Source organism: Vipera berus (genome assembly GCF_964194415.1).
Source record: "Vipera berus genome assembly, chromosome: Z".
In the NCBI taxonomy this organism is placed as follows: domain Eukaryota; kingdom Metazoa; phylum Chordata; class Lepidosauria; order Squamata; family Viperidae; genus Vipera; species Vipera berus.
In genome coordinates, this window is record NC_138205.1 from 53,031,845 (window position 1) to 53,055,822 (window position 23,978).

Genomic DNA, 23,978 nt, shown 5'->3' on the forward strand with positions numbered 1-23,978 from the left:
AGCCATCTTCTAATTGAGTATTATACTGAATGACCTGGTCTGAGACCTTGCACTCTAAGTACAGGTTATTATCATTACTGTCTTCAGATGGACTGATCAGCTAAAAAAACATGATCCAAACCTACAATTTAAAGCACCAAGAAAAATGGTCAACCAATTTAAACAACCTGATTTAAAAAATTCAGCCTGTGACAAATCAGATGTCAACACTGTGACAATTAAGAAATTGCAGCCATTTTACCTTTCACTTTACTTGTGCTTTTTCTGTTGCTTGGGATTCTCAGATGTAGAAGAGGGGATGGGAGGAATGCTTGAGCTTTTCAAGTAAGCCTAAACAACTGCAGCTAGGTGAGCTTCAAGGTCAATTTTAGATAAAGTTTTGGCACTGTAAAGTGGGGAGGATTTTAGATTAATTGGTGAATGTGATTTATGACAGCCTTTCTGGGGTGAGAACTGCAACTTGTTACTTTGTATCAGAGGGAGGGAACTTTAGTCTTGGGTTCAACTATGTAAGTGCCGATACTTTGTTTCCTGAATAAAATGTTCTTTAAGGAAGAAATCCTTGCCTTGAAGATCTTTTAATTGGTTTCATCTATCGGAACCATGGCATCAGCATTTGATTTTTAAAATTCTATTAATTTTGAACAATTTAAACACATGCATACACACACAGAAATATAAGCAAACCTGAAATCTAAATCTAGTTCTAAATCTAAATTTTCATATTATCAGGAGTCATTTTTAGAGAAATTTGGGAATGGCTGGGAAAATAGTAGACACTGTCTTACAAGAGTATTCCATAGTCTTTCTTCTGGATGTAAGTGGACTAGATAGGTGATATTTGGGAAAAGTGATCTTGGAAAGGTGACATCACTTCTTATTATATACGACATACAGACTAGCTCAAAGCAGGAATAAGGCACTGTAACTAGAGGAAATAAAGCCAAGGACAGGAAGTTTCAGTGAAGCTGCAGGAAAAGCATTTCTGGAACTGTAAAGGAACTTCTTGATCAACATCATACATTCGTTGTGAGGCCCATAGCTGGTGAATGTGACAGGATTTGCTATTTCTCATCTTTATAAAAGAGTAATAATATAAATATGGTAATACTTTACATGTATGGTAAATCTGTGCAGGTATAGTGTCTATTTGCATTTTAGTAGATTTGGTTGTAGTTTTCTTTTTTATCTTGGATTTATGTTAATTTAATTACCTGATAGTGTTTGTTAATCATAGCTCAATAAATACAAATTTAAAAAAATATGTAGGGAGTTCTCAGGTCCCCAAACATTGAGTTAACATTTCATGATAGACAACTGGCTCAACTTCCAATGGGCTGCTTGAGGCAGATTCAAAAAAACTTTTTTTAAAAAAATAATGCTTTTGGGAGGGCACTGAAAATTAAGGTCTATTTGGCATGCCTCATGTACAAATTTTGGCAACATAAATAGCCTTCCAGAACTTACTGAACTATGGCAGAAATACAAAGGATGGCCAAGGACCACTTTATTATTTGAGGAGAGCCAAAAGCCTCATTAGACAAGGCAAGCCAGACAAGCCAGGATTTCTTTGCAATATTAAGCTTATTTTTAAAAACCATCCTAAGCTTATTCTAAGGTAAAGGTTCCCCCGCACACGTGTGCTAGTCGTTTCCGACTCTAGGAGCCGGTGCTCATCTCCGTTTCAAAGCCGAAGAGCCAGTGCTTGTCTGAGGACGTCTCCGTGGTCATGTGGCCGGCATGACTAGACGCCAAAGGCGCATGGAATGCTGTTACCTTCCCACCATAGTGGTCCCTATTTTTCTACTTGAATTTTTTAACGTGCTTTCGAACTGCTAGGTTGGCAGAAGCTGGGACGAGTAACAGGCGCTCACTCTGCTACACGGCACTCGGGATTCGACCCGCCAAACTGCCGATCTTCTGATCGGCAAGCTCAGCGTCCTAACCCACTGAGCCACCGCGTCCCTTTAAGCTTACTCTAGAATTACACTAACTGAAGTTCCCCACTTCAAAACAATAGAGAACTAGACTGACTCTTTTGGCAGTTTTTGGCAATGTGGCCAGAAAGAGCTCCAGAAGCTGCAAAAACAAGCAAAACCACAACAGAACAAAACAAGTAATTCTTACAGGGCAGACCAATGGTGAGATTGGTGAAAGAAGCTGGTCTGTTCCTGGGAAGCTTCCTTCATAATCATTGACTTCATTGGTCCGGCTTTTAGCTCCTCTCTTGTTGCAATGAATTTGGGACACATCCACAGGTTCTTTGGTCACAATTATTGTGGCTAGCATAGAGGTCTGTTGGACACTGGTACTACTAACAGATTCGCCAGTCTTAGGTAAATTGGGAGGCTGTGAATTTATCATTATTGCAGGTAGCATGATGTCAACAGGGCCTTTTGCCAGTACAGTATGAGGAAGGTGCACAGTGCAGAAACTGGTGGCAGGGCAGGGGCACTCTGGTGGGGAAGACTGAGAGACGATGTGTGCTTCATGAACTCCTACAGATTCCAACTTTCTCTCTGTCCTGGTAAATTCTGCTAACACTCTAGAAAGAAATATAAAAAATTAAAACATTTGCAAGATCATCTCCAGTAATTCTATCTCTCAATGTACCACATGGAGTCCAGAGATAAAGTATCAAAGATGACTGAGGTTAGTCACATATTATTCAACGCATTCAATAACTGTTAACTTGCTCTTTCAAGCATAAAAATAAACTGTTTTAATACATGTGTTATATTATGCTTTATACTATGTGTTAAGTTGGTCTAAAGGATTAGAATTGACAAGGTAAATATCCATTATACAAAGTATTTTGAGAGCGAAGCTTCTAGTTGCAGACAAAATATATAGGAAACTGGCCACGAGTTCAAATTGCTCCTTAGTTGTGGATTTACTGAGTGAATCATCCAGAGAAGACTACAGCTTTCTCAAGCTCTGAAAATGGTGCCAATGTCAAACCTATAACCGATAAACTCTTGTTGTTATATAAAAACATTAAACACTTTCAATGTTTACATTTGTAGATAATGTAACATGTGGTGAAAAAACCCATGAACTACTGCTTATGCTTCTATGATGTAACTCAAATGCTGAAAAGAAAATCAGATCACTTGCATGAATGAAATGGAAAGATTGTTTGACCAAGACAGCATCTCATATATGGTCAAAGAAAAATCGCAGAAACAGGACTAATGATAGGAGAAACAACATTCTATTTTAGGCTTGGGAAAAAGGCAGAAAAGATATGCAGGTTGATTTCCCTTATTGACATGCCAACCACATTATTAAGAATCCAGGAATTATTATTTTAATACTATGCTGAATCCCACTAAAAGTCTGCTTTAATACTTGCAGAGTTAAAATATGTGTATATCAGTTGCACTAGCATACTCACTCTTGGAGGTCCTGGTCCAAGTCTGCTGTTGCTGTTGTCATCTCCAATTCAGAGTCATTGGAGATGGGCTCTTTCTCCTCAGCAGGGCTGTGAGTGCTGGTAGAATTGGCTGGGAGAAGGATGTCAGAATCAAAGCTGGAAGAGAGCTGTGAGGAACCAGTTGTGCTGATGCTCAAGTTGGAAGCTGTGAGTTTATCTGCCTGTTCACTTTTAGGGACAGGCAGGATGGCTGGGTGAGCTTCAACTTCATCAGAGCCAGAAGATTGTGAGAGAGAACTAAGTGACTCCGTTCTTTGAGGCTCCAGCCCCACAAGAGGGTCCAATGGTTCCCAGGCAGGGCAAAGGCCTGACAAGGATAAAGGTGTGATGGTCCACTCGTTCAATATTGCTGACTTATAGGAGAGGTCAAAGGCCAAAGAAGATAAGCCCTGCAAATAGCTGAGGAGAAATTCAACCTCCTCAGTATCCAGAAGCAGAGCAGATGAATGATAATATTCAAAGAGTTGAGACTTTTCATGAAGCAAGAGTTTTAGGTAACACTCCATCAGGCCATCATTCAGAGCCAGCCTCAACCAAGCACGACAACGCCCCACATCTGTATTGATGAAGACCAAGTTTTCCAGTTCAGAAATTATGTTTCTGAAAAAGGAGAAATAGCCAGGAAGGGGAAAACACAACATCTATTAAAAGGACAGCTCCCAAAGGCAAGGGAAAGCAAGGTTATGGCTGGTGGTAAAAGTTGGGTTTGATGCATTCTTGTCTGATGAAAACATCAGGAGGTAAAAAGATAAAGGAGTCCCTGTGGATTGCCAACAATAGCGGGCATCCTTATCTCCATTTCAAGGGCTATTGAGCCAGTGCTGTCAAAAATGTTTCTGTGGTCTTTTGGCCAGCATTATGTCATGGAACGCTTTTACCTTCCCACTGAAGTGGTATCTATTTATCTAAGCACATCTGCATGCTTTCAAATGGCTAGGTTGGCAGGAGCTAGGGCAAGGATGGAAACTCATTCTATCATGCAACGCTCAGGTCTAAAACCTGTCTTTACTGAACTATGGCAGAAATACCATAGTTAACATCTTAACCTATAAGCCATTTTGCTGCCTTATCAAGGGGTAACTGAGACACATATAATTACAACATGGGGCTTTTTTATCTACTAAACCCATACAAGAAGAGACAAGTTCTCTAGCGTTCCACACATCATATGATTTTCTGCACCCAAAAATCTCATTCTTGCATTATACTGTATACTCACCATGTAAATAAACATTGGACACTATTGTAACTTCCCAAATCAAAATTGCAGCATTTCTCAGTCTCACCTGTGTGTGACAGATTTTAGCAGAGTCCAAAACACTGGCTGAGGAAGGCGCCCTCCATGTTTTTTCCCTTTTGCTCCAATCTCTGCTTTGATGTGCTTAGTCTTCAAACCATGTACAAACACAGCCTCCAATACACAACAAAGAGTATTAGCATCTTCATCATCACTTGTTACAAGAGCATCAGAGGTCACGTAATGCTTCTGCAGGGCCTTGATGGAGTTCACCAGCTGCTTCTTGATCAACTAAAGTAACATAAATACAGGTTGTCTTAGGTTGCACCAACATTAAATAAAGCACCCCACTTCCAAATTACTATTAATACTATGCAAACACTGGCAAATCTCAATGGGCGAATATATTTGTAACCTCTGGGCAATGCAGTTCAAGAAAGATGCTAAAAAATTAAAAAATATATGAAAAATAATATAGCAGCAAATAAACCAAGTCTTGTTTGAAACAGAACACTTGCTTTAATGTTGATGCAGCACAGACTTGGAAATATTCAAAATTTTGGTCTCAGATAATAAAAATACTTTTTAAAAATATTATATTATGTATTATCCCTTGAAGCAAAAGACAGGAGGCTGATTAAAGACATTTCAATAAGAGCCAGAATCCCTGTCTCTTATTATCTTAAGGTTGATGTAGCCTAAAAGCATTATTTCCAATATTTACACTTTCAAGTTATGCAAAACGCTTTACTTAGGTCTGACTTTTAAAATAACCCATTGAGCAACATGTTTTAAGGAGCTTCCACTTCTTTCCTAAGTTCCAGTACAATTCATAAATTTTCTTCTATTGGAAAACCAGTTATTTTTATTGACAGGCAAGAAAAAAATGGCAGGAGAGGGAAGATAAATTTTGTAATTGCACCTAATTTTTCCTGTTCACACTGTAACCTCATATTGCAGTTTTCCTTGTTTTCCTCTATCTTAATCTTGAAGCCCAATAACATAATAGTGTTGCACCAATAAAGGAGAACATTTGTAGCTCAGGGTTGGAATGAGGGGCCTTGGTGCTCTCTGAATTTGGTTGGTTTTTTTCGTTTTGTTTCATTACCCAAACTAGCTAACATCATCAGTGCTAGTATATAGCAGCCCCGCTGAAGCATCCCCTGGCCTCCTTTCTGGGTGACAGTGGCCCAGAAAGGTCTTTGACATCTGGATCAGGCCTCGGAAACCCACTGAAGCGTCCCCTGGTTTCATTTCCAGGTGTTGGAGGCCTTTTCTGGACTGTTGCCACCTGGAAAGGACACCGGGGAACACTTCAGTGGGGCTCCAAAGGCCCAATCTGGGTCTCAGAGGCCTTTTCTGGGCCGCTGTCACCCAGAAAGAAGGCTGAGGGATGCTTCAGCATGGCTCCAAAGGCCTCATCTGGGCGTCGGGGTTTTTTTCTAAGCTGCTGCTGCCTGGAAATGATGCTGGGGGATGCTTCAGTGGGGCTCTGAAGGCCTGTTCTGGGCCTTGGAGGCCTCCTCCAGGCTTCCAAGGTCCAGTACGGAGGCCAGGGAGGCAGCCACATACTTCTGGAGGTCCATTCTGGGCCTCGGAGGCCTCCTTCTGCTCTTGCCGGGAGGAGAGAAAGAAACAGAGAGGCTGGAGAGGACTCATATCTTCACAAGGTAAGTACCTGGTGCAGCAGGATGTGGGGAAGCACTTGTGGGCTCTCAGGGAAGGGTACAGTGGGACAAAAACATATTTAGTCAGCCACCAATTGTGCAAGTTCTCCCACTTAAAAAGATGAGAGAGGCCTGTAATTTTCATCATAGGTATACCTCAACTATGAGAGACAAAATGGGGGGAAAAGAATCCAGGAAATCACATTGTAGGATTTCTAACAAATTTATTTGCAAATTATGGTGGAAAATAAATATTTGGTCAATAACAAAAGTTCATCTCAATACTTTGTTATACACCCTTTGTTGGCAATGACAGAGGTCAAACGTTTTCTGTAAGTCTTCACAAGGTTTGCACACACTGTTGCTGGTATTTTGGCCCATTCCTCCATGCAGATCTCCTCTACAGCAGTGATGTTTTGGGGCTGTCGCTGGGCAACACGGACTTTCAACTCCCTCCAAAGGTTTTCTATGGGGTTGAGATCTGGAGACTGGCTAGGCCACTCCAGAACCTTGAAATGCTTCTTACGAAGCCACTCCTTCGTTGCCCGGGCGGTGTGTTTGGGATCATTGTCATGCTGAAAGACCCAGCCACGTTTCATCTTCAATGCCCTTGCTGATGGAAGGAGCTTTTCACTCAAAATCTCACGATACATGGCCCCATTCATTCTTTCCTTTACACGGATCAGTCATGCTGGTCCCTTGGCAGAAAAACAGCCCCAAAGCATGATGTTTCCACCCCCTTGCTTCACAGTAGGTATTGTTCTGTACCAGCCTGCTACCGGCCCTGCAGAAAAGGCAGGGACAACCCCTTTTACAAGAAGGCAAGAGGCTGGAATTACGCCTGCCAAATTTATTGCTACAAAAACAAATAGAACAAGACACAAACCAAGAAACAGGAGCTTTTCAAGCTGTTGCCTTCAGCAAACCAGCCCTCCCATGCATTCCCCCTTAAATACAGTTCAGGGCGTGGCTTCTTTCTGCCTCCTTCCGAGGAGCCCCATTGCCTTCCTCTGTTTACTCCTGATTGACTGCCTCCTGCGTCGGGCGTCCTTGAACAGGGCCAGCTGTGGGTCATCTTCATCCACGCTGTCAGGCTCACACAGCTGGGTCTGCGTCATGACCAGATGAGAGGGGTCTGGCTGAGGACTTCTGTCCTCCTCTTCCTCTGAGTCATCCGACCCAACTGCCGAACCCACAGGCTGACCCTGAATCACAACAGGTATTGTGTTCTTTGGATGCAACTAAGCATTTGTTTTCTCCAAACACGACGAGTTGAGTTTTTACCAAAAAGTTCTACTTTGGTTTCATCTGACCATATGACATTCTCCCAATCCTGTTCTGGATCATCCAAATGCTCTCTAGCAAACTTCAGACGGGCCCGGACATGTACTGTCTTAAGCAAGGGGACACGTCTGGCACTGCAGGATTTGAGTCCCTGGCAGCGTAGTTTGTTACTGATGGTAGCCTTTGTTACTTTGGTCCCAGCTCTCTGCAGGTCATTCACTAGGTCCCCCTATGTGGTTCTGGGATTTTTGCTCACCGTTCTTGTGATCATTTTGACCCTACGGGGTGAGATCTTGCGTGGAGCCCCAGAACGAGGGAGATTATCAGTGGTCTTGTATGTCTTCCATTTTCTAATAATTGCTCCCACAGTTGATTTCTTCACACCGAGCTGCTTGCCTATTGCACATTCAGTCTTCCCAGCATGGTGCAGGTCTACAATTTTGTTTCTAGTGTCCTTCAACAGCTCTTTGGTCTTGGCCATAGTGGAGTTTGGAGTGTGACTGTTTGAGGTTGTGGACTGGTGTCTTTTATACTGATAACAAGTTCAACCAGGTGCCATTCATACAGGTAATGAGTGGAGGACAGAGGAGCCTCTTAAAGAAGAAGTTACAGGTCTGTGAGAGCCAGAAATCTTGCTTGTTTGTAGGTGACCAAATATTTATTTTCCACCATAATTTGCAAATAAATTCGTTAGAAATCCTACAATGTGATTTCCTGGATTCTTTCCCCCCATTTTGTCTCTCATAGTTGAGGTATACCTATGATGAAAATTACAGGCCTCTCTCATCTTTTTAAGTGGGAGAACTTGCACAATTGGTGGCTGACTAAATACTTTTTTGTCCCACTGTATTTTAGTGGGTCTGGGGAGGCCTTGGGTGGTCAGAAGCACTAGGCCCCCATATGGCCTTCCCCACCCTGAAATACTTCATGTTCACTTAACAAACCATGCATTTGCCCATGCATTAAATTAGCGAATGTGTGGGTAAGAGCTGGAAGTGAATCACGTTCACAGTATGAGATTCATTACTACAAATCCTCGAGTTACGAATGGAATGGACAGGCTCCATTACATTTGTAACTCGAGGACTACCTGTACTATTCAAAAGAGACAATCAACAAGCCAAATAAAGGAATAAGACTGAAAAACCTCCCCACCAGCAATCAGCACCCAAATGAGCATAGGTTAACTCCAAGATTAACATCAGACCAACAATCAAGTAAACAATACTTCAATCAAAGAACTGCAAACAAGCCAAAAGTAAACAGCTCAACAAAAGAACCTCCAAGGCCATCAACAACACTGACAGGATAAACCACTAGAATGAGAGCAAGCCCCACTCCTTACTAGCAGAAATGTTATCTAGATGAAACCTCCACAAGAAAACAACCAAGTTCAGAAAGCACCAAGAACCCCTAATAATAGTGTTGTAAAAAAGGTGGTTTGGATAATGAAGATGGGTTTTAGGGGAAAATAAATGAAGGTACTAATTGGATTATAAGAAAATTAAAGAACAGTTACCAATTATCAATACCAATTAGTACCAACTGATATTAATAACTACCAATAATATAATGTTGAGCTTTGCTTTGAAAAATGGAAGGTGACCCAATGTGTGGTGTCAGAATAAATCCTAAAACAGAATTCTAAAACTGAATTATGTATAATTGACAGAAATAGCAGCCTCTTTTGATAGGGCAGAAAGGAATTATAGTATACAGATAGTGTTCGATTTACGACCCATTTGATAGTGCTCAACATACGACCCACAGTTTCTGTTGCTAAGCAATATATTAGTTAAGTGAGTTGCACATCCCTTTACAAATTTTTTTGCCATAATTGTTAAGTGACTCACTGTGGTTTTTTTAAAGCAAATCTGACTTCCCCCACTGATTTTGCTTGTCAGAAGCCAGCTGGGAAGGTTACAAACAGTGATCATATGACCTCAAGACAACACAACTGTCATAAGGACATGCCAGTTGCCAAATGCCCAAATCTTGATCATGTGACCATGGGGATGCTGCAATGGTTTTAAATGTGAAAATCATTCATTGGTCATATTTTCAGTACTATTGTAACTTTGAATGTTCACTTAACAAACGGTTGTAAGTTGAGAACTAATTATCCATAGAAATTATACCATTTCCATGTTAAACTCAGCTCTTTAATCGGACAACTTTCTTCCACCTACTGAATATGAGTCCCTACACCCAAAAGCCTTATTTCCAGATATGAATTCAGGAATCTATATTCACCTGCATAACCTCCTGTATTCGGCAGCCATTCCTAGTTGTGTGGTTGGAATGCATGTTTATCTTTGCTTCTGTCTCACACTTACATCACATGATAACCTGAGGAAAAATAAACATAGAGTAGAATTTTCACCAGAGACCACCATAAGCAAATCAAAATTGCTGATAAGTAGTCTAGGCTATTTGTCACTTTCCTACTTATTTACTCAAAAGTAGATATTGGTGACTGAATAAATATTTGAGTATGGGTGGGGAAAAAACAGTTTGCAAGATCTTTCCAACTGCCCTTCCAGCAATTTTTCTTCTCATGATTCCCACAAGTAAGGTTTGCTGAGTGGTGACAGAGGCATCTCTATTTGTGAGGAATATAAAAAGAAATATTTTCCATGATGGTAATGACTAAAAAAAACCTGGTTTATTACTGACTGCTTGATTAGACAACCTTTTGGGTCTTCTTAATAAAGCCTATAATGGTCAATAATAATTCCTCTCTCCCTTAAGAAGAACAAAAGAAACTGGCCTAAAAACACGCAGGTGCCACAACATTATAAGCAGAACACAAGTTAGCCACGGAAACACATTTATGAAGCAACAATTCCAGGTGACTCAAGCAAATGCCCTATATAGCTTATCCCAAAATCCAACCAGTAATAAAATTTGTTTCACCACCCCAAATTTCATCACTTGTCTAGATTTGGATATGTGTAAATATATTTCCAAAGACTTCTCCAAAGTTCCTGGGAACTTGATTCCCCACAATACTTAGCAAAGTGTTACATTTCTTATTATATTACAATTCTTTTCCTTCTTTCCCTCCCTTTATTTCATTTCCTCTGAAGCCCACTTACCAGTAACTACAGCTTCACCCCAGCACATTAGCAACTCTTTTCCACCATAAAGCAAAACCCAAACTGATATAATTAATGCTCAAACACCAGAGGTGGGTGGATTGTCTGAATAGGGTCATGGAGGCTCAGGAGACCAAGGGCAAAAACTGCATTGCTCCTCTGAAGTAGGGGTAGAATGGAGAAAATAAGCTCCTGGTTTTGAAACTGATTTTGTCACAAGACTTCCTGAACTCTGAACATTGCAGTTTTAAAAGCAGAGCACAGCAACCACAGGGTGAATTTCTTTTAAACTCTGACCTCCTATAGATGGAGAGAACCTTCACCTCTTCATATTTGTACAGACTAGATTTTCTTCCATGGACAACAACATTATAATGTAGCATAGTGGTCACATCTTTGGAACCTCACAAATCCAAATTAAAATCCCATCCTAGTTGAGTCACTGGATGGGCTTTTAGGAGTATTCCCCTCCCCTTTTCCTAAAATATATTCACAGTAGAATTAACTGGTGATAGGTTGATTTTCCAGCAGTGCAGGAAAAATTGGGGCCATAATCCACTGGTAGAATGCTACGTTGCAAACAAAAAGCTGAATTCAATACTTAGCATCCCCAGTCATAATGCTATGAAAATCTCTGAATGAAATCTAGTGATTTTCTGCACAGAAAGGCACCTTAGCAATTGCCAGATACTTTAAACTTCAACTCCTGTCAAACCACTCAGCCCAGTTAAAGGCAAAGGAATCTGGGAATCATTCATTCTGAATAGCAGGAACTGCCCAGCCACGCCTGGCCAGTATTAATCTACATAGACCATAGGCAGAAAGCAACACATTTTTTTATTATTCTCAAGAACTGAGTCTGGATACTTATAATTAGTATTATGTTATTATAAAGTGGCCAACAAATGACGAGAATCTAGGGAAATCCATTTGGAGGAAAGGACACGGAATGGCCATAGATCTATGTATGTGTATGTGTTACTTGGAAGAAATAGCATTCAGTTACCGGTATTCAGATAAGTTTCTGCAAACTCACAAAAGCAGAGTCAGACATGTTTAACACTGAGATGACAGATTAAAACTGAGGCAACATCCTAGAATAAAGCTCTAACCTAGCTATCTCCAAACTGTTGCCAACAATGTGAATCCTGAGACTTCAATTTGAGAGAGACTATGTTTTAAGATCGAGATATAAAACACACAAATACAAAAACTCTCTCCTGTAATATATAAGCAATAAGGAAACCAGCACCTTTCCTGCATTATTTCACAGATATTACCACACATAACAAGCTTGTTTTCAGGATGTACTTAGGTCCTATCTACAAACTCCAGGAACATGTGGAGGCTCTCTTAAATGTTTACATGTGAAAGGGATGAAAGCATATGCTGCTTGATACACTTGGAGTCTGTGAACTGCTGAATGTATTGACAGATCTGGAATTGCTTAATGTTGTCTTATGCTTCTCATAACAGAATTCTGAAAAACACCAGGCAAAGTGCCAGCATGAACAACTCCAAGGACTGTTGGAAATGTAAGCAGACATTGAAAGAAAAACTACTGGGGAATGGGGAGGGGGAGCAGAAAGAATCTTGCTGAAGAGCTGTATGACACACAAATATTAAAGTTGAAAGCAGTGCAAGCTCTCACTATAATAGAACCCTAGCTCGCTGGAACCAACACAATAACAAATATATACTCTATCTCAATGGACACTAATAATAATGCTTGATGGGATTGGGTGGGAGACATAATGCCACCCGGCTCAACATCTGTCTTTCTGAACAGTTAGATTAAAACCAGTACATGAGAGTATAAAGATGCTTACGCTTATCTGATATAACCCTCTGATTTAAAAGCAGAAACTTTCCAACTGGAATCATTTTTATCTTTAAAAATAAAATAGTCCAAATCATGACAGGCAAAACTGCATCCAAATGTACAAAGTGAATACAATCAGACCTGTAGATCTTGTACTGCAAGCATAGATTCTGGCATGACCACTAGTCGTAACACCATTCCACTTACCTTAATCTCACAGACTATAAAACAGCATTAGCTGTACCTGCTAGTCATATCTCAAAATTAGTACCATCTCAAAAGATGGTCCAGTTCCTCCTCCTGTGGACCAGCTCTCTTTAGATGAGAGCAGATGATACCCTGTCAGCATTTCCAGACAGAAAACTTTTAAACAATAAAGCCAAATCACTCAGTGACTAACCGAGGTCCTGGAAATGTTATCTCCCAGGCATGATTGTATTGTTCCACATAACATGATGACAAAGCTTTTCCCCATCATCTGACTGAAGCTGCCTTCTTGCATTTTAATTTGTGATTTAATATGCTGAAAGGTGAAATTTATCAGATGTTGAGCTTGACCTTTATGATGATGGGGAAGAGATTAAGAAATCTTTTCTTTTTCTTTTTAATCTATATTTTTATTTTATTCAAGACAAGGTTAAAATACAAAATAGAAAACCCCAAAGGGAAAAAATCCCACAGAAAACAAAAGAAGAAAAAAAACAAGACAAAAAACAAAAACAATCAAAACATTTTAAAAAGGTGCATCAAAACAATACATAGACATATTATCCCCTCTAGTTGAATACTCATCTACATTACTACAACATTAGTTCCCACCCTTTGTGAGATAGGCCTTCCCAAAAATGTTAAACTACTAAATCTATTTGCAGATTATTCTGTCTTCTAAATGTTATATTAGTACAAAGTAGTTAACAGAAAGAATAATAATACCAAAACAAAACAAAATTAAAGTTTCAAAACTCTCTGTTACTAAAATTTTATTGTATTCCACTCGTAGAAAGTTTACTACGGTATCTTATCTATCCCAAGTCATCCTTAAAGTTATAAGGATCCATGTTTGTTTCTTAATATTATATCTTATCAGTTGTTGTTTAATTAAATATAATAGATAGTCGCCAGAATAAGTCTATCTTCTGATCAAAATCCAAATAGAATAGTTACCAATTAACTGTAATAAATCCATCCAGTCTCCCTCAGTCTTCATAGAAGGAAGGAATTTATCACTTCCCTTTTCAGTCAGAGACTGGATATTGTAGTAGAAACATATAGACCTGAACTTTGGAACAACAGATGAAATCCATTCTGTTAGTTCTCCAGCTGCAAAAATATCTCTTTGATCTGGAACTGGATCAAAGTCCTTCTGTGTGTCTTTATCCAAAGTTCTGTTCCTTAACATTTTTTGCAAAAAGATTATGGTCTCATCCAGTTTTTTAAAGAGAAATTCAGCTAAAGGCTAACTATTCTCCTACTCGCCTTTCTTAGTTTTCAGCCACTCTTTAGCTATTTTAACTTGATCAGGGAACAAGAACAGACAAGATATGTTTTTCTCTATATATTTCAGTTATAAGGAGGTTATAAGAAAAATTCAATAAAAATAAATTCCAGATATTTTACAAATTCAAAAAATAGGGAATCTAGTGGTGAGATTCTGAGAGCTCTTCACCCACCCAAATGCTATCGTGCTTCCATACGGAAGGGACAGAAGTTATCTAGAATAATATATCAAAAAGTAAAAAAGAGAAAAAGCAATTAGAATCCAGCAAGGGGTTGAAATAAATCAGCATTCAACTACTAATCATCTTTTAAAACAAAAAGCAAAATAAAATAAATCCAAAAAGTGAAAGTTAATACTCAGGCATGTTTAGAAAATGAAGATGTATATGCCAAGTGACTTCAATCGCTTCCAGAGAATTAGAATCTCTGGAAGTGAAATCAAGATATCGTTGGTAAATGGAAGAAGAAACCCTTACTGTGCAGCAGTCATTTTAAAAGGAAGTTGTAAGCTCCTGCTTCAACTAATCCCCCAAGAAAGCAGAACTCTTGAAACAGGCATTGTCTTAAAAGGAACTTTTACTGAGAGGCAATGATAGCAAGAAAGTAAAGCAGTGCCAAAGAATGTTCAAATTATCACACCATTGCACTCATTTCTCATGCTAGTAAAGTTATGCTTGAAATCCTACAAGCTAGACTCCAGCAGTATGTGGATCGAGAACTACCAGAAGTACAGGCAGGATTTCAAAGAGGCACAGGAACTAGAGATCAAATTGCCAACATAAGCTGGATCATGGAGAAAGCTAGGGAGTTCCAGAAAAACATCTACTTCTGCTTCATTGACTATGCTAAAGCATTTGATTGTGTGGATCACAACAAAATGTGGCAAGTTCTTAAAGAGATGGGAGTACCAGACCATCTTATTTGTCTCTTGAGAAACCTATATGAGGGTCAACAACTGGACATGGAACCACTGATTGGTTCAAAATTGGGAAAGGAGTCCGGCAAGGCTGTATACTGTCGCCCTGCCTATTTAACTTATATGCAGAGCACATCATGAGAAAGGCAGGGCTAGATGAATCAAAAGTTGGAATTAAGATTGCCGGAAGAAACATCAACAACCTAAGATAAGCAGATGATACCACTCTAATGGCAGAAAGTGAAGAAGAACTAAAGAGCCTCTTGTTGCGGGTGAAGAAGGACAGTGCAAAACTTGGGTTGAAACTAAACATTAAGAAAACCAAGATCATGGCATCTGGCCCTCTCAATTCCTGGCAAATAGATGGAGAAGAAATGGAGGTAGTGACAGATTTTATTTTCCTGGGCTCCAAGATCACCGCAGATGGGGACTGTAGCCAAGACATTAAAAGACGCTTGCTCCTGGGGAGGAAAGCCATGGCAAATCTAGACAGCACACTAAAAAGCAGAGACATCACCCTGTCAACAAAAGTGAGTATAGTTTGACTTCCTGTTTGGCAGCCATTGGGACAACTGGGAAAAGCTGGTGCTCAGCTTTCCAGCTTGGTTTTTCTTCATCTAGTGACCCTTAAAGGGTCGGAAAGTTGCCCTGGAGGGGCAATGAAGGAGGAGGGATACTTCAGGAGCTCAGATCAGGGGGCACCCGATTGGAGCAAACTGTAGGACCCTCTGGAAAAACGAAGGAAAAGGCTACCAAGATCTAGTAGCCATAGTCGTCTCCAGCAGGAAGGAAAAGGACTAAAATCAGCGGAATTTCAACTGCATGCTGAAGCTGGGTGAGCAAGATTTTCTCTTTCCTTCTCCTTGAGGATTATTTATTTATTTATTTATTTATTTATTTATTTATTAGTTTTTATAAACCGCCCTTCTCCCGAGGGACTCGGGGCGGTGTACAGAGGAAGGAATGTATACAGATTGAACAATAAAAATAATAAAAAACAATAGTGAAAACAAACTGGGACCCCAATTAACGCTGTCATGCCAGGCCGGACTGCTGGAACAGGAAAGTTTTTAAGTCGCGTCGGAAGGTACGGAGGTCGGGGGCCATCCAGATTTCGGTTGGTAAGCTGTTCCAGAGGGCTGGCGCAGCCACTGAGAATGCCCTCCCCCTGGGGGCCACCAGCCGACATTCCTTGAGCGGTGGCACCCTGAGGAGGCCCTCTCTGTGGGAGCGCACAGGACGGTGGGGTGCTGACATTGGCAGAAGGTGCTCCCGTAGGTAGTCCGGACCCATGCCATGTAGGGCTTTGTATGTCATTGTTAGCACCTTGAACTTCACACGGAAGGCAACCGGAAGCCAGTGCAGCGCACGGAGGAGAGGTGTGATATGGGAGTATCGGGAGGCTCCCAAGAGTGTCCGTGCCGCTGCACTTTGCACCAGTTGAAGCTTCCGAGTGGATCTCAAGGGCAGCCCCATGTAGAGAGCGTTATAATAGTCTAGGCGAGAGGTCACAAGGGCATGGGTGACTGTACGTAAGGAATCCAGGTCCAGATAAGGCCGTAGTTGGCGAACTAGTCGAACCCGGGAGAAGGCCCCCTTGGTCACAGCTCCTATGTGGTCTTCCAGGGAGAGCTGCGAGTCTAGGAGGACACCCAGGTTGCGGGCCCTATCAACAGGGGGTAGTAACTTGTCCCCGATGTTAAGCAATGGGACGTTCTGAATATCCTGGCTTGCCGGTACGTACAGCCATTCAGTCTTGTCCGGGTTCAGTTGAAGCCTGTTTCTCCCCATCCATTCCCGGACCGCTTTCAGGCAGCGGGACATCACGTCTAGGGCATCACTGATATTGTTTGGAGTTGAGATAAAAAGCTGGGTGTCATCAGCATACTGATGGTACCCTACTCCAAAGCTGCGAATGATCTCACCCAGCGGTTTCATGTAGATGTTGATGGGAAAGGGCTGAAAAGTAAAGACCCCCCAAAAGGATTAAAGTCAAAAGCGGTGAGTAATTATAAAGAGGGGGAGAGACTCTTTGTTAAAAATATTTGACACTGATAAATAAGCCAAGGAGGACATCTAGTGGCGAAAGAAGAATGAATTTTTTGATAATATTGTGAGAATTGAAAAAATTGTTGTGGACTTAAGTAACCTTGACAAATGACACCTGCAAATGATAAGAGTGCCTTGCTATGAGATTGAGATTCAAAGCTACTTTTATTGAATTTGGCTAAATCTAAACAGATGTTTTTTTGGCTTTAGATTGTAAGCTGTAAAATGACTTCATCAAATATTACTAGGCTTATGAAGAAAACTTCTTCTGCACCCTCAGTAGGACAATCCAGTCCTACAACACAGGGATCTATTGAAGCAATGTTGCAACGTGAAAAGATAAGCACTGCTCAAAGTGAAACACAGATTTCATTAAAATTTCTTCAAGAGCTTATGTTAAAAAATCAAGAGACATTGGAAAAAAACCACCTGGAAATGCAGGAAAATCACAGGAGGACACAAAGTAAATTGGAGAAACTAAATGAAGAAATTTTGGATATAAAGGGAAAATTTGAAGCTCAGAATCAAATGTTAATAAAAAATCAACAGAAAATACACAAAATTGAAGAAAAAACAGATGAGAATGATAAAAAGATAGAAATGTTACTAGAAGAAAATGAAAAATTTAAGAATGCAATCAAGACTTTAGAGATGGAAAAAGTGGAACATTATTTAAGATTTCAAAATATCCCTGAGGATAAAGAAGAAAACATAGCAGAGGTGATTATTGACATCTTGGAGGAGGCTCTGAAGGCAGATCGAGGAGAAATTCAGCTAGAGGTAGATGACATAATTCACATCAATTCAAGCTACGCAAGAAGAAATAAACTGCCAAGAGAAGTACATGTACGGTTTACAAAGAAGACAACAAGAGATGAAGTACTACGGAAAGTTAGAGATGAACCAATACAATATAAAAATAAGGAAATTGTGGTTTTAAAGCAGATACCCAACATACACAAAGACACTATCACTTTTTGACCACGAAGCTGATTGCTAATGGTATAAATTTCAGATGGCTGTTGCCAGAAGGCATCTTAATAAACTGGAACAATACAAGATATAGACTGGACTCAATTTGGAAAGCAGAAGATTTTGAAGTGAAGAACAGGTCAATCTTAGATGAAGGAGTGAAACTAAGCCAAGGGAAGAGTAATGAACAGAAACAAACAGAAGAGAGGACCCAAGGAGCAACTGCACAAACAGAAGAACAGAGAGAGGAAGACAACCAAAAGGGCGAGGATGAAGGACTTTCCAGAGAAGAAAGGACTACTAGCTCTACTAGACCAAAATATAAATAAATGGAAATGGAGAAAGAAAATGGAATCTTCTCAGTAAACATAAATGGACTGAATTCCCCAATTAAAAGAAATAAGATTTTTAGAAAATTACGGAAATTGAATTTGGATATAATCTGTTTGCAAGAAACGCATATAAAAGAACATCACAAATTATTGGAATATTCAAAAACTGGGAAACTTTATTATGCATCAGCGCAACAAAAAATATGTCACTATATACATTAAAGAGACAATAGATTCTAAAATAATATCTTCAGATGAAGAATTTTAATGGTAGAAATTTATCTGCATCAAAAGCAAATATTATTAGTGGCTATTTATGCACAGAATAATAATCAAGAAAATTTTTACAAAAACTTACATAGAAAAATAATAGAAATGGAGTATCAAAATATTTGCCTACTAGGAGATTTCAATGCAATAATAGATGGAAAAATTGACTATAAAAGTAACAAAACTGGGAAAAGTGGAAGATTACCTAAGACAGTTTTTGATATAGGGGAGGAAATTGGAATTCAAGATGTTTGGAGGATAGTTAATCCATAAAAATTGCAATATACTATTTATTCAAATAGCCAAAAATCTTGGCCAAGGATTGATATGATTTGGATGACAGCTGACGTGAGAATGAACGTTCAGGACATTGAAATAGAAACAGGCATATGGGCAGATCATAATCCTTTGAAAATGACCTGAAAAGGAAAACAGAAAAGGCCAAGATGGATTTTAAATCAATCCATATTAAAAGAAAAAGAATTTATAGAGTTAACAAAAAAAGAAATGGAATTCTTCTTCAAAGAAAATAAAAAAGAAGATAAAACAGCGCAAAATGTATGGGATACAGCTAAAGCGTACTTTAGAGGTATAGCTATAATGTATATGGCAAGGAAAAATAAACAGAGAAAACAGCAATATGTATTATTAAAAGAAGAATTTGGAAAGTTAGAATTAGAATTGCAAAGGAATCCACAAAAAAGACTTTAAAAAGATAAATGGACATAATAAAACATAAATTAAATTTGTTAGATTCAGAAAAAGTGGCAGAGCAGATAAAAAGAGCAAAACAAAAATATTTTGTAAATGCCAAAAAGCCGGGAAGATGGTTAGCTTATAAACTTAAAAAACAGGGGGAAAAAGATACATAATTTACTCGATGGGAAAGGTTACTTACAATATAAAAATGAGGAAATAAAGAAAATAGTTAAAAAATTCTATAAGGAACTGTATGATAAGGAGGAGACTTCAAGAGAGAAAACTGTAAAATACTTGGAAGAAAGTAATCTTCCAAAGATTTCAGAGACATTTATCGTACTCTAGCTACAAACAAGGAACAAAGAGCAAATTAACCTTCGTCAGACACAGTTTTATAGCCTACGGTTGGTCCTCTTAATACGGACAGGAAGTCCCTCGAGAGTTCCAGTCCGGCTCACGACTAGTGGTCATAAGAAGGAACATTTGCCTCACTTTGCGTCCAAATTCAAGCTAGAGACAATAACAGACTTGCATCCAAACAGCGACCTCTAGTGGTCAAGCAGCATCCCAGTGGCTGCTCAGCAAGTAAAAGGCTTGTCCTCAGGCACATGTAGAGTGCCCCTAGTGGTCAAAGTGTGAATTTCCCTGAAGTCCCTAACCATGCTGGCCAACAGGCAAACTTCCCCGAAGTCTCTAAACCCCTGGTGGTCAAAGGGTGAAGTTCGTCGAATTAGTCAAAAATACCTAGGAAATTTTCTGCATGGAAAAGATGGATTGATTATATTCAGAACAAATATGGGACTAAAAAGTTTCAAATAGCATATGAATAATTTTTACAATTATGGAAGTGTTATTATAATTACTTCAGTTTTGTTATAAGGGAGTTAAAGGGTGGAAGATTTGTTAATAGATATTTAGCATATGTTTGCAAAAGATTGCTATATGAAATACCCTGTATTCTGCTTTGGGAAGTCCGGGGGGGGGGAAGAGGGGAGGGTTGATGGGGAGGGAGGTTATTATTAAATTTTTTGTAAAACTTTTCAGTAAAAAAATATGTTAAACGAAGGGGTTACAATGATGGAAATAACAGAGGCCATAAAGAGACAAAAAATGGGAAAACACCAGGTCCAGATGGACTTCTGGAAGAGTTATATAAGAACTTACAAGAGATATTAAGCAAACTGTTGAAGGACATTTGTAATGGACTTTTATTAGAAGCTAAAATGCCAATGACATGGATTGAAGCAAATATTACTTTAATACCAAAAGAAGATTCGGATTTGACCCAGATTAAGAACTATAAACCTATCTCATTGCTCAATGTGGATTATAAAATTTTTACTTCAATAATGGCAGAGAGATTGAAAAAATGTTTAGTTGAATTTAAACACCCAGATCAAAATGGCTTTTTACCAAAGAGACAAATTAAAAATAACTTAAGAGTGATAATAGATGTATTAGAATACTATGAGCTACATCCCTGGAAACAAATGGCATTAATATTCTTAGACGCTCAAAAGGCATTTAATAATCTTTCATGGCAATTTATGATTCATCAATTATAAATAATGGACTTTGTACAGAATTTTATAAACATGGTAAAAACAATATATAAAACAGCCAAAGTGATTGTGAATGGAAATTGTACTGAGAGCTTTGAAATAAGGAAAGGCACAAGGATGCCCTTTATCCCCTCTGTTATTCATTTTCATTTTGGAAGTTTTAAATCGAAATATAAGACAAGATACAGAAATTAGAGGGTTGGGGATAAAGGGTGAAACATATAAGCTACAAGCATTTGCTGATGATTTAGTATTTATTTTGTAAAACCCTTGGAGATGTTCCCAAAATTGTGGGGGAAGATGGAACAATATGGAGAAATAGCGGGACTAAAAATAAATAAAGAAAAAATTAAGATAATAGTTAAGAATCTTACAGATAAGCAAAAAAGCCGACTGTCAGAAGCAACAGAGGTACAGATAGTGAAAAAGGTTAAATATTTGGGTATATATTTATCGGCCAAATGCTCAACAATAAAAGAAGACAATTATATAAGGCTATTGAAACAAATAAAGCTAGACTTGGAAAAGTGGAAGAATTTACAATTGTCATTACTAGAAAGAATCCCCTTCATGCATTACTGCCTTGTCGTGGCAAAGGGGCTTGCGTAATTCAATGAAGCTATGAGCTATGCCGTGCAGGGCCACCCAAGACGGAAAGGTCATAGCAGAGAGTTCTGACAAAACGTGATCCACTGGAGAAGGAAATGGCAACCCACTCCAGTATCTTTGCCATGAAAACCCTATGGACACTACCAAAAGGAAAAACGATATGACGCTGGAAGATGAGCCCCTCAGGTCGGAAGGCGTCCAATATGCTACTGGGGAAGAGCAGAGGGCTAGTACTAGTAGCGCCAGAAAGAATGTAGCGACTGGGCCAAAGCCGAAAGGATGCTCAGCTGTGGATATGTCTGCTGGTGAAAGGAAAGTCCGATGCTGTAAAGATTTTTTCTCCATAGGAACCTGGAATGTAAGATCCATGAATCAAGGAAAGCTGGACGTGGTCAAACAAGAGATGACAAGACTGAACATCGAAATCTTAGGTATTAGCGAACTAAAATGGACAGGAATGGGTGAATTTAATTCAGATGACCATCAGGTATACTGCGGGCAAGAATCCCTCAGAAGAAATGGAGTAGCCTTCATAGTCAATAAAAAAGTAGGAAAAGCAATACTAGGATACAATCCTCAAAATGACAGAATGATCTCAGTTCGAATCCAAGGCAAACCATTCAATATCACAGTAGTCCAAGTCTATGCCCCAACCACCGGTGCTGAAGAGAATGAAATTGACCAGTTCTATGAAGCTCTACAGCACCTTATAGAACTAACACCCAAAAATGATGTCCTTATCATCATGGGGGATTGGAATGCTAAAGTAGGAAGCCAAAAGATAACTGGAATAACAGGCAAGTTTGGCCTTGGAGTACAAAATGAAGCAGGGCACAGGATGATAGAATTTTGTCAAGAGAATACGATGGTCATAGCAAACACTCTTTTCCAACAACCCAAGAGACGGCTTTACACATGGACATCACCAGACGGTCAACACAGAAATCAGATTGACTATATGCTCTGCAGCCAAAGATGGAGAAGCTCTATACAGTCAGTAAAAACAAGACCAGGAGCTGACTGTGGCTCAGACCATGAGCTTCTTGTTGCAAAGTTTAGGCTTAAATTAAAGAAAGTAGGGAAAAGCGCTAGGCCAGTCAGGTATGAATTAAATCATATCCCTGTTGAATATACAGTAGAGGTGACAAATAGATTTAAGGAATTAGATCTGATAGACAGAGTGCCTGAAGAACTATGGACAGAGGTTCGCAACATTGTACAAGAGGTAGCAACCAAAACCATCCCAAAGAAAAAGAAATGCAAGAAAGCAAAATGGCTGTGAGGAAGCTTTGCAAATAGCTGAGGAAAGGAGGGAAGCGAAAGGCAAGGGAGAAAAAGAAAGATATGCCCAATTAAATGCAGAATTCCAAAGAATAGCTAGAAGAGATAAGAATGCCTTCTTAAATGAACAATGCAAAGAAATAGAAGAAAACAATAGAATAGGGAGGACCAGAGATCTTTTCAAGAAAATTGGAGAGATGAAAGGAGCGTTTCATGCAAAAATGGGCATGATAAAAGACCAAAATGGCAGGGACCTAACAGAAGCAGAAGAGATTAAGAAGAGGTGGCAAAATTACACAGAAGAACTATACAAGAATGAGCTTAACATCCCTGATAATCACAATGAGGTGGTCACTGACCTCGAGCCAGACATCCTAGAATGTGAAGTGAAGTGGGCCTTAGAAAAGCTGAGCAACAACAAAGCTAGTGGAGGTGACAGTATTCCAGCTGAGCTATTCAAAATCTTAAAAGACGATGCAGTAAAAGTGCTACAGTTAATTTGCCAGCAAATTTGGAAAACTCAACCGTGGCCACAGGATTGGAAAAGCTCAGTTTACATTCCAATTCCAAAGAAAGGCAGTGCCAAAGAATGTTCAAACTATCGCACGATTGCACTCATTTCTCATGCTAGTAAAGTTATGCTTAAAATTCTACAAGCTAGACTCCAGCAGTATGTGGACCGAGAACTACCAGAAGTACAGGCAGGATTTCGAAGAGGCAGAGGAACTAGAGATCAAATTGCTAACATACGCTGGATCATGGAGAAAGCTAGAGAGTTCCAGAAAAACATCTACTTCTGCTTCATTGACTATGCTAAAGCCTTTGATTGTGTGGATCATAACAAACTGTGGCAAGTCCTTAAAGAGATGGGTGTACCAGACCATCTTATTTGTCTCTTGAGAGACCTATATGCGGGCCAAGAAGCAACAGTGAGAACTGGACACGGAACCACTGATTGGTTCAAAATTGGGAAAGGAGTCCGGCAAGGCTGTATACTGTTGCCCTGCCTATTTAACTTATATGCAGAGCACATCATGAGAAAGGCAGGGCTAGATGAATCAAAAGTTGGAATTAAGATTGCCGGAAGAAACATCAACAACCTAAGATATGCAGATGATACCACTCTAATGGCAGAAAGTGAAGAGGAACTAAAGAGCCTCTTGTTGCGAGTGAAGAAGGAGAGTGCAAAACTTGGGTTGAAACTCAACATTAAGAAAACCAAGATCATGGCATCTGGCCCTCTCAAT

At 39.5% G+C, this 23,978-nt stretch overlaps 1 protein-coding gene across 3 annotated transcripts in view; it reads right to left on the reverse strand.

Moving 5' to 3' along the window:
* The window catches only part of PLEKHM1 (pleckstrin homology and RUN domain containing M1), a 52,015-nt gene that overhangs the window by 14,466 nt on the left and 13,571 nt on the right, over nt 1–23,978 (reverse strand). The window contains exons 2-5 of one of the 3 annotated variants that reach the window (XM_081343159.1): nt 9,878–9,973; nt 4,723–4,964; nt 3,398–4,036; nt 2,128–2,545 (exon numbers count right to left, since the gene is read on the reverse strand). In XM_081343159.1, the coding sequence (XP_081199285.1) occupies nt 2,128–2,545; nt 3,398–4,036; nt 4,723–4,964; nt 9,878–9,931 (1,353 nt within the window). In that variant the 5' untranslated portion in view covers nt 9,932–9,973. Of the gene's footprint in view, nt 1–2,127; nt 2,546–3,397; nt 4,037–4,722; nt 4,965–9,877; nt 10,078–23,978 lie in introns of those variants that run through there. The other 2 variants (XM_081343160.1, XM_081343161.1) reach the window with 2 other exon arrangements.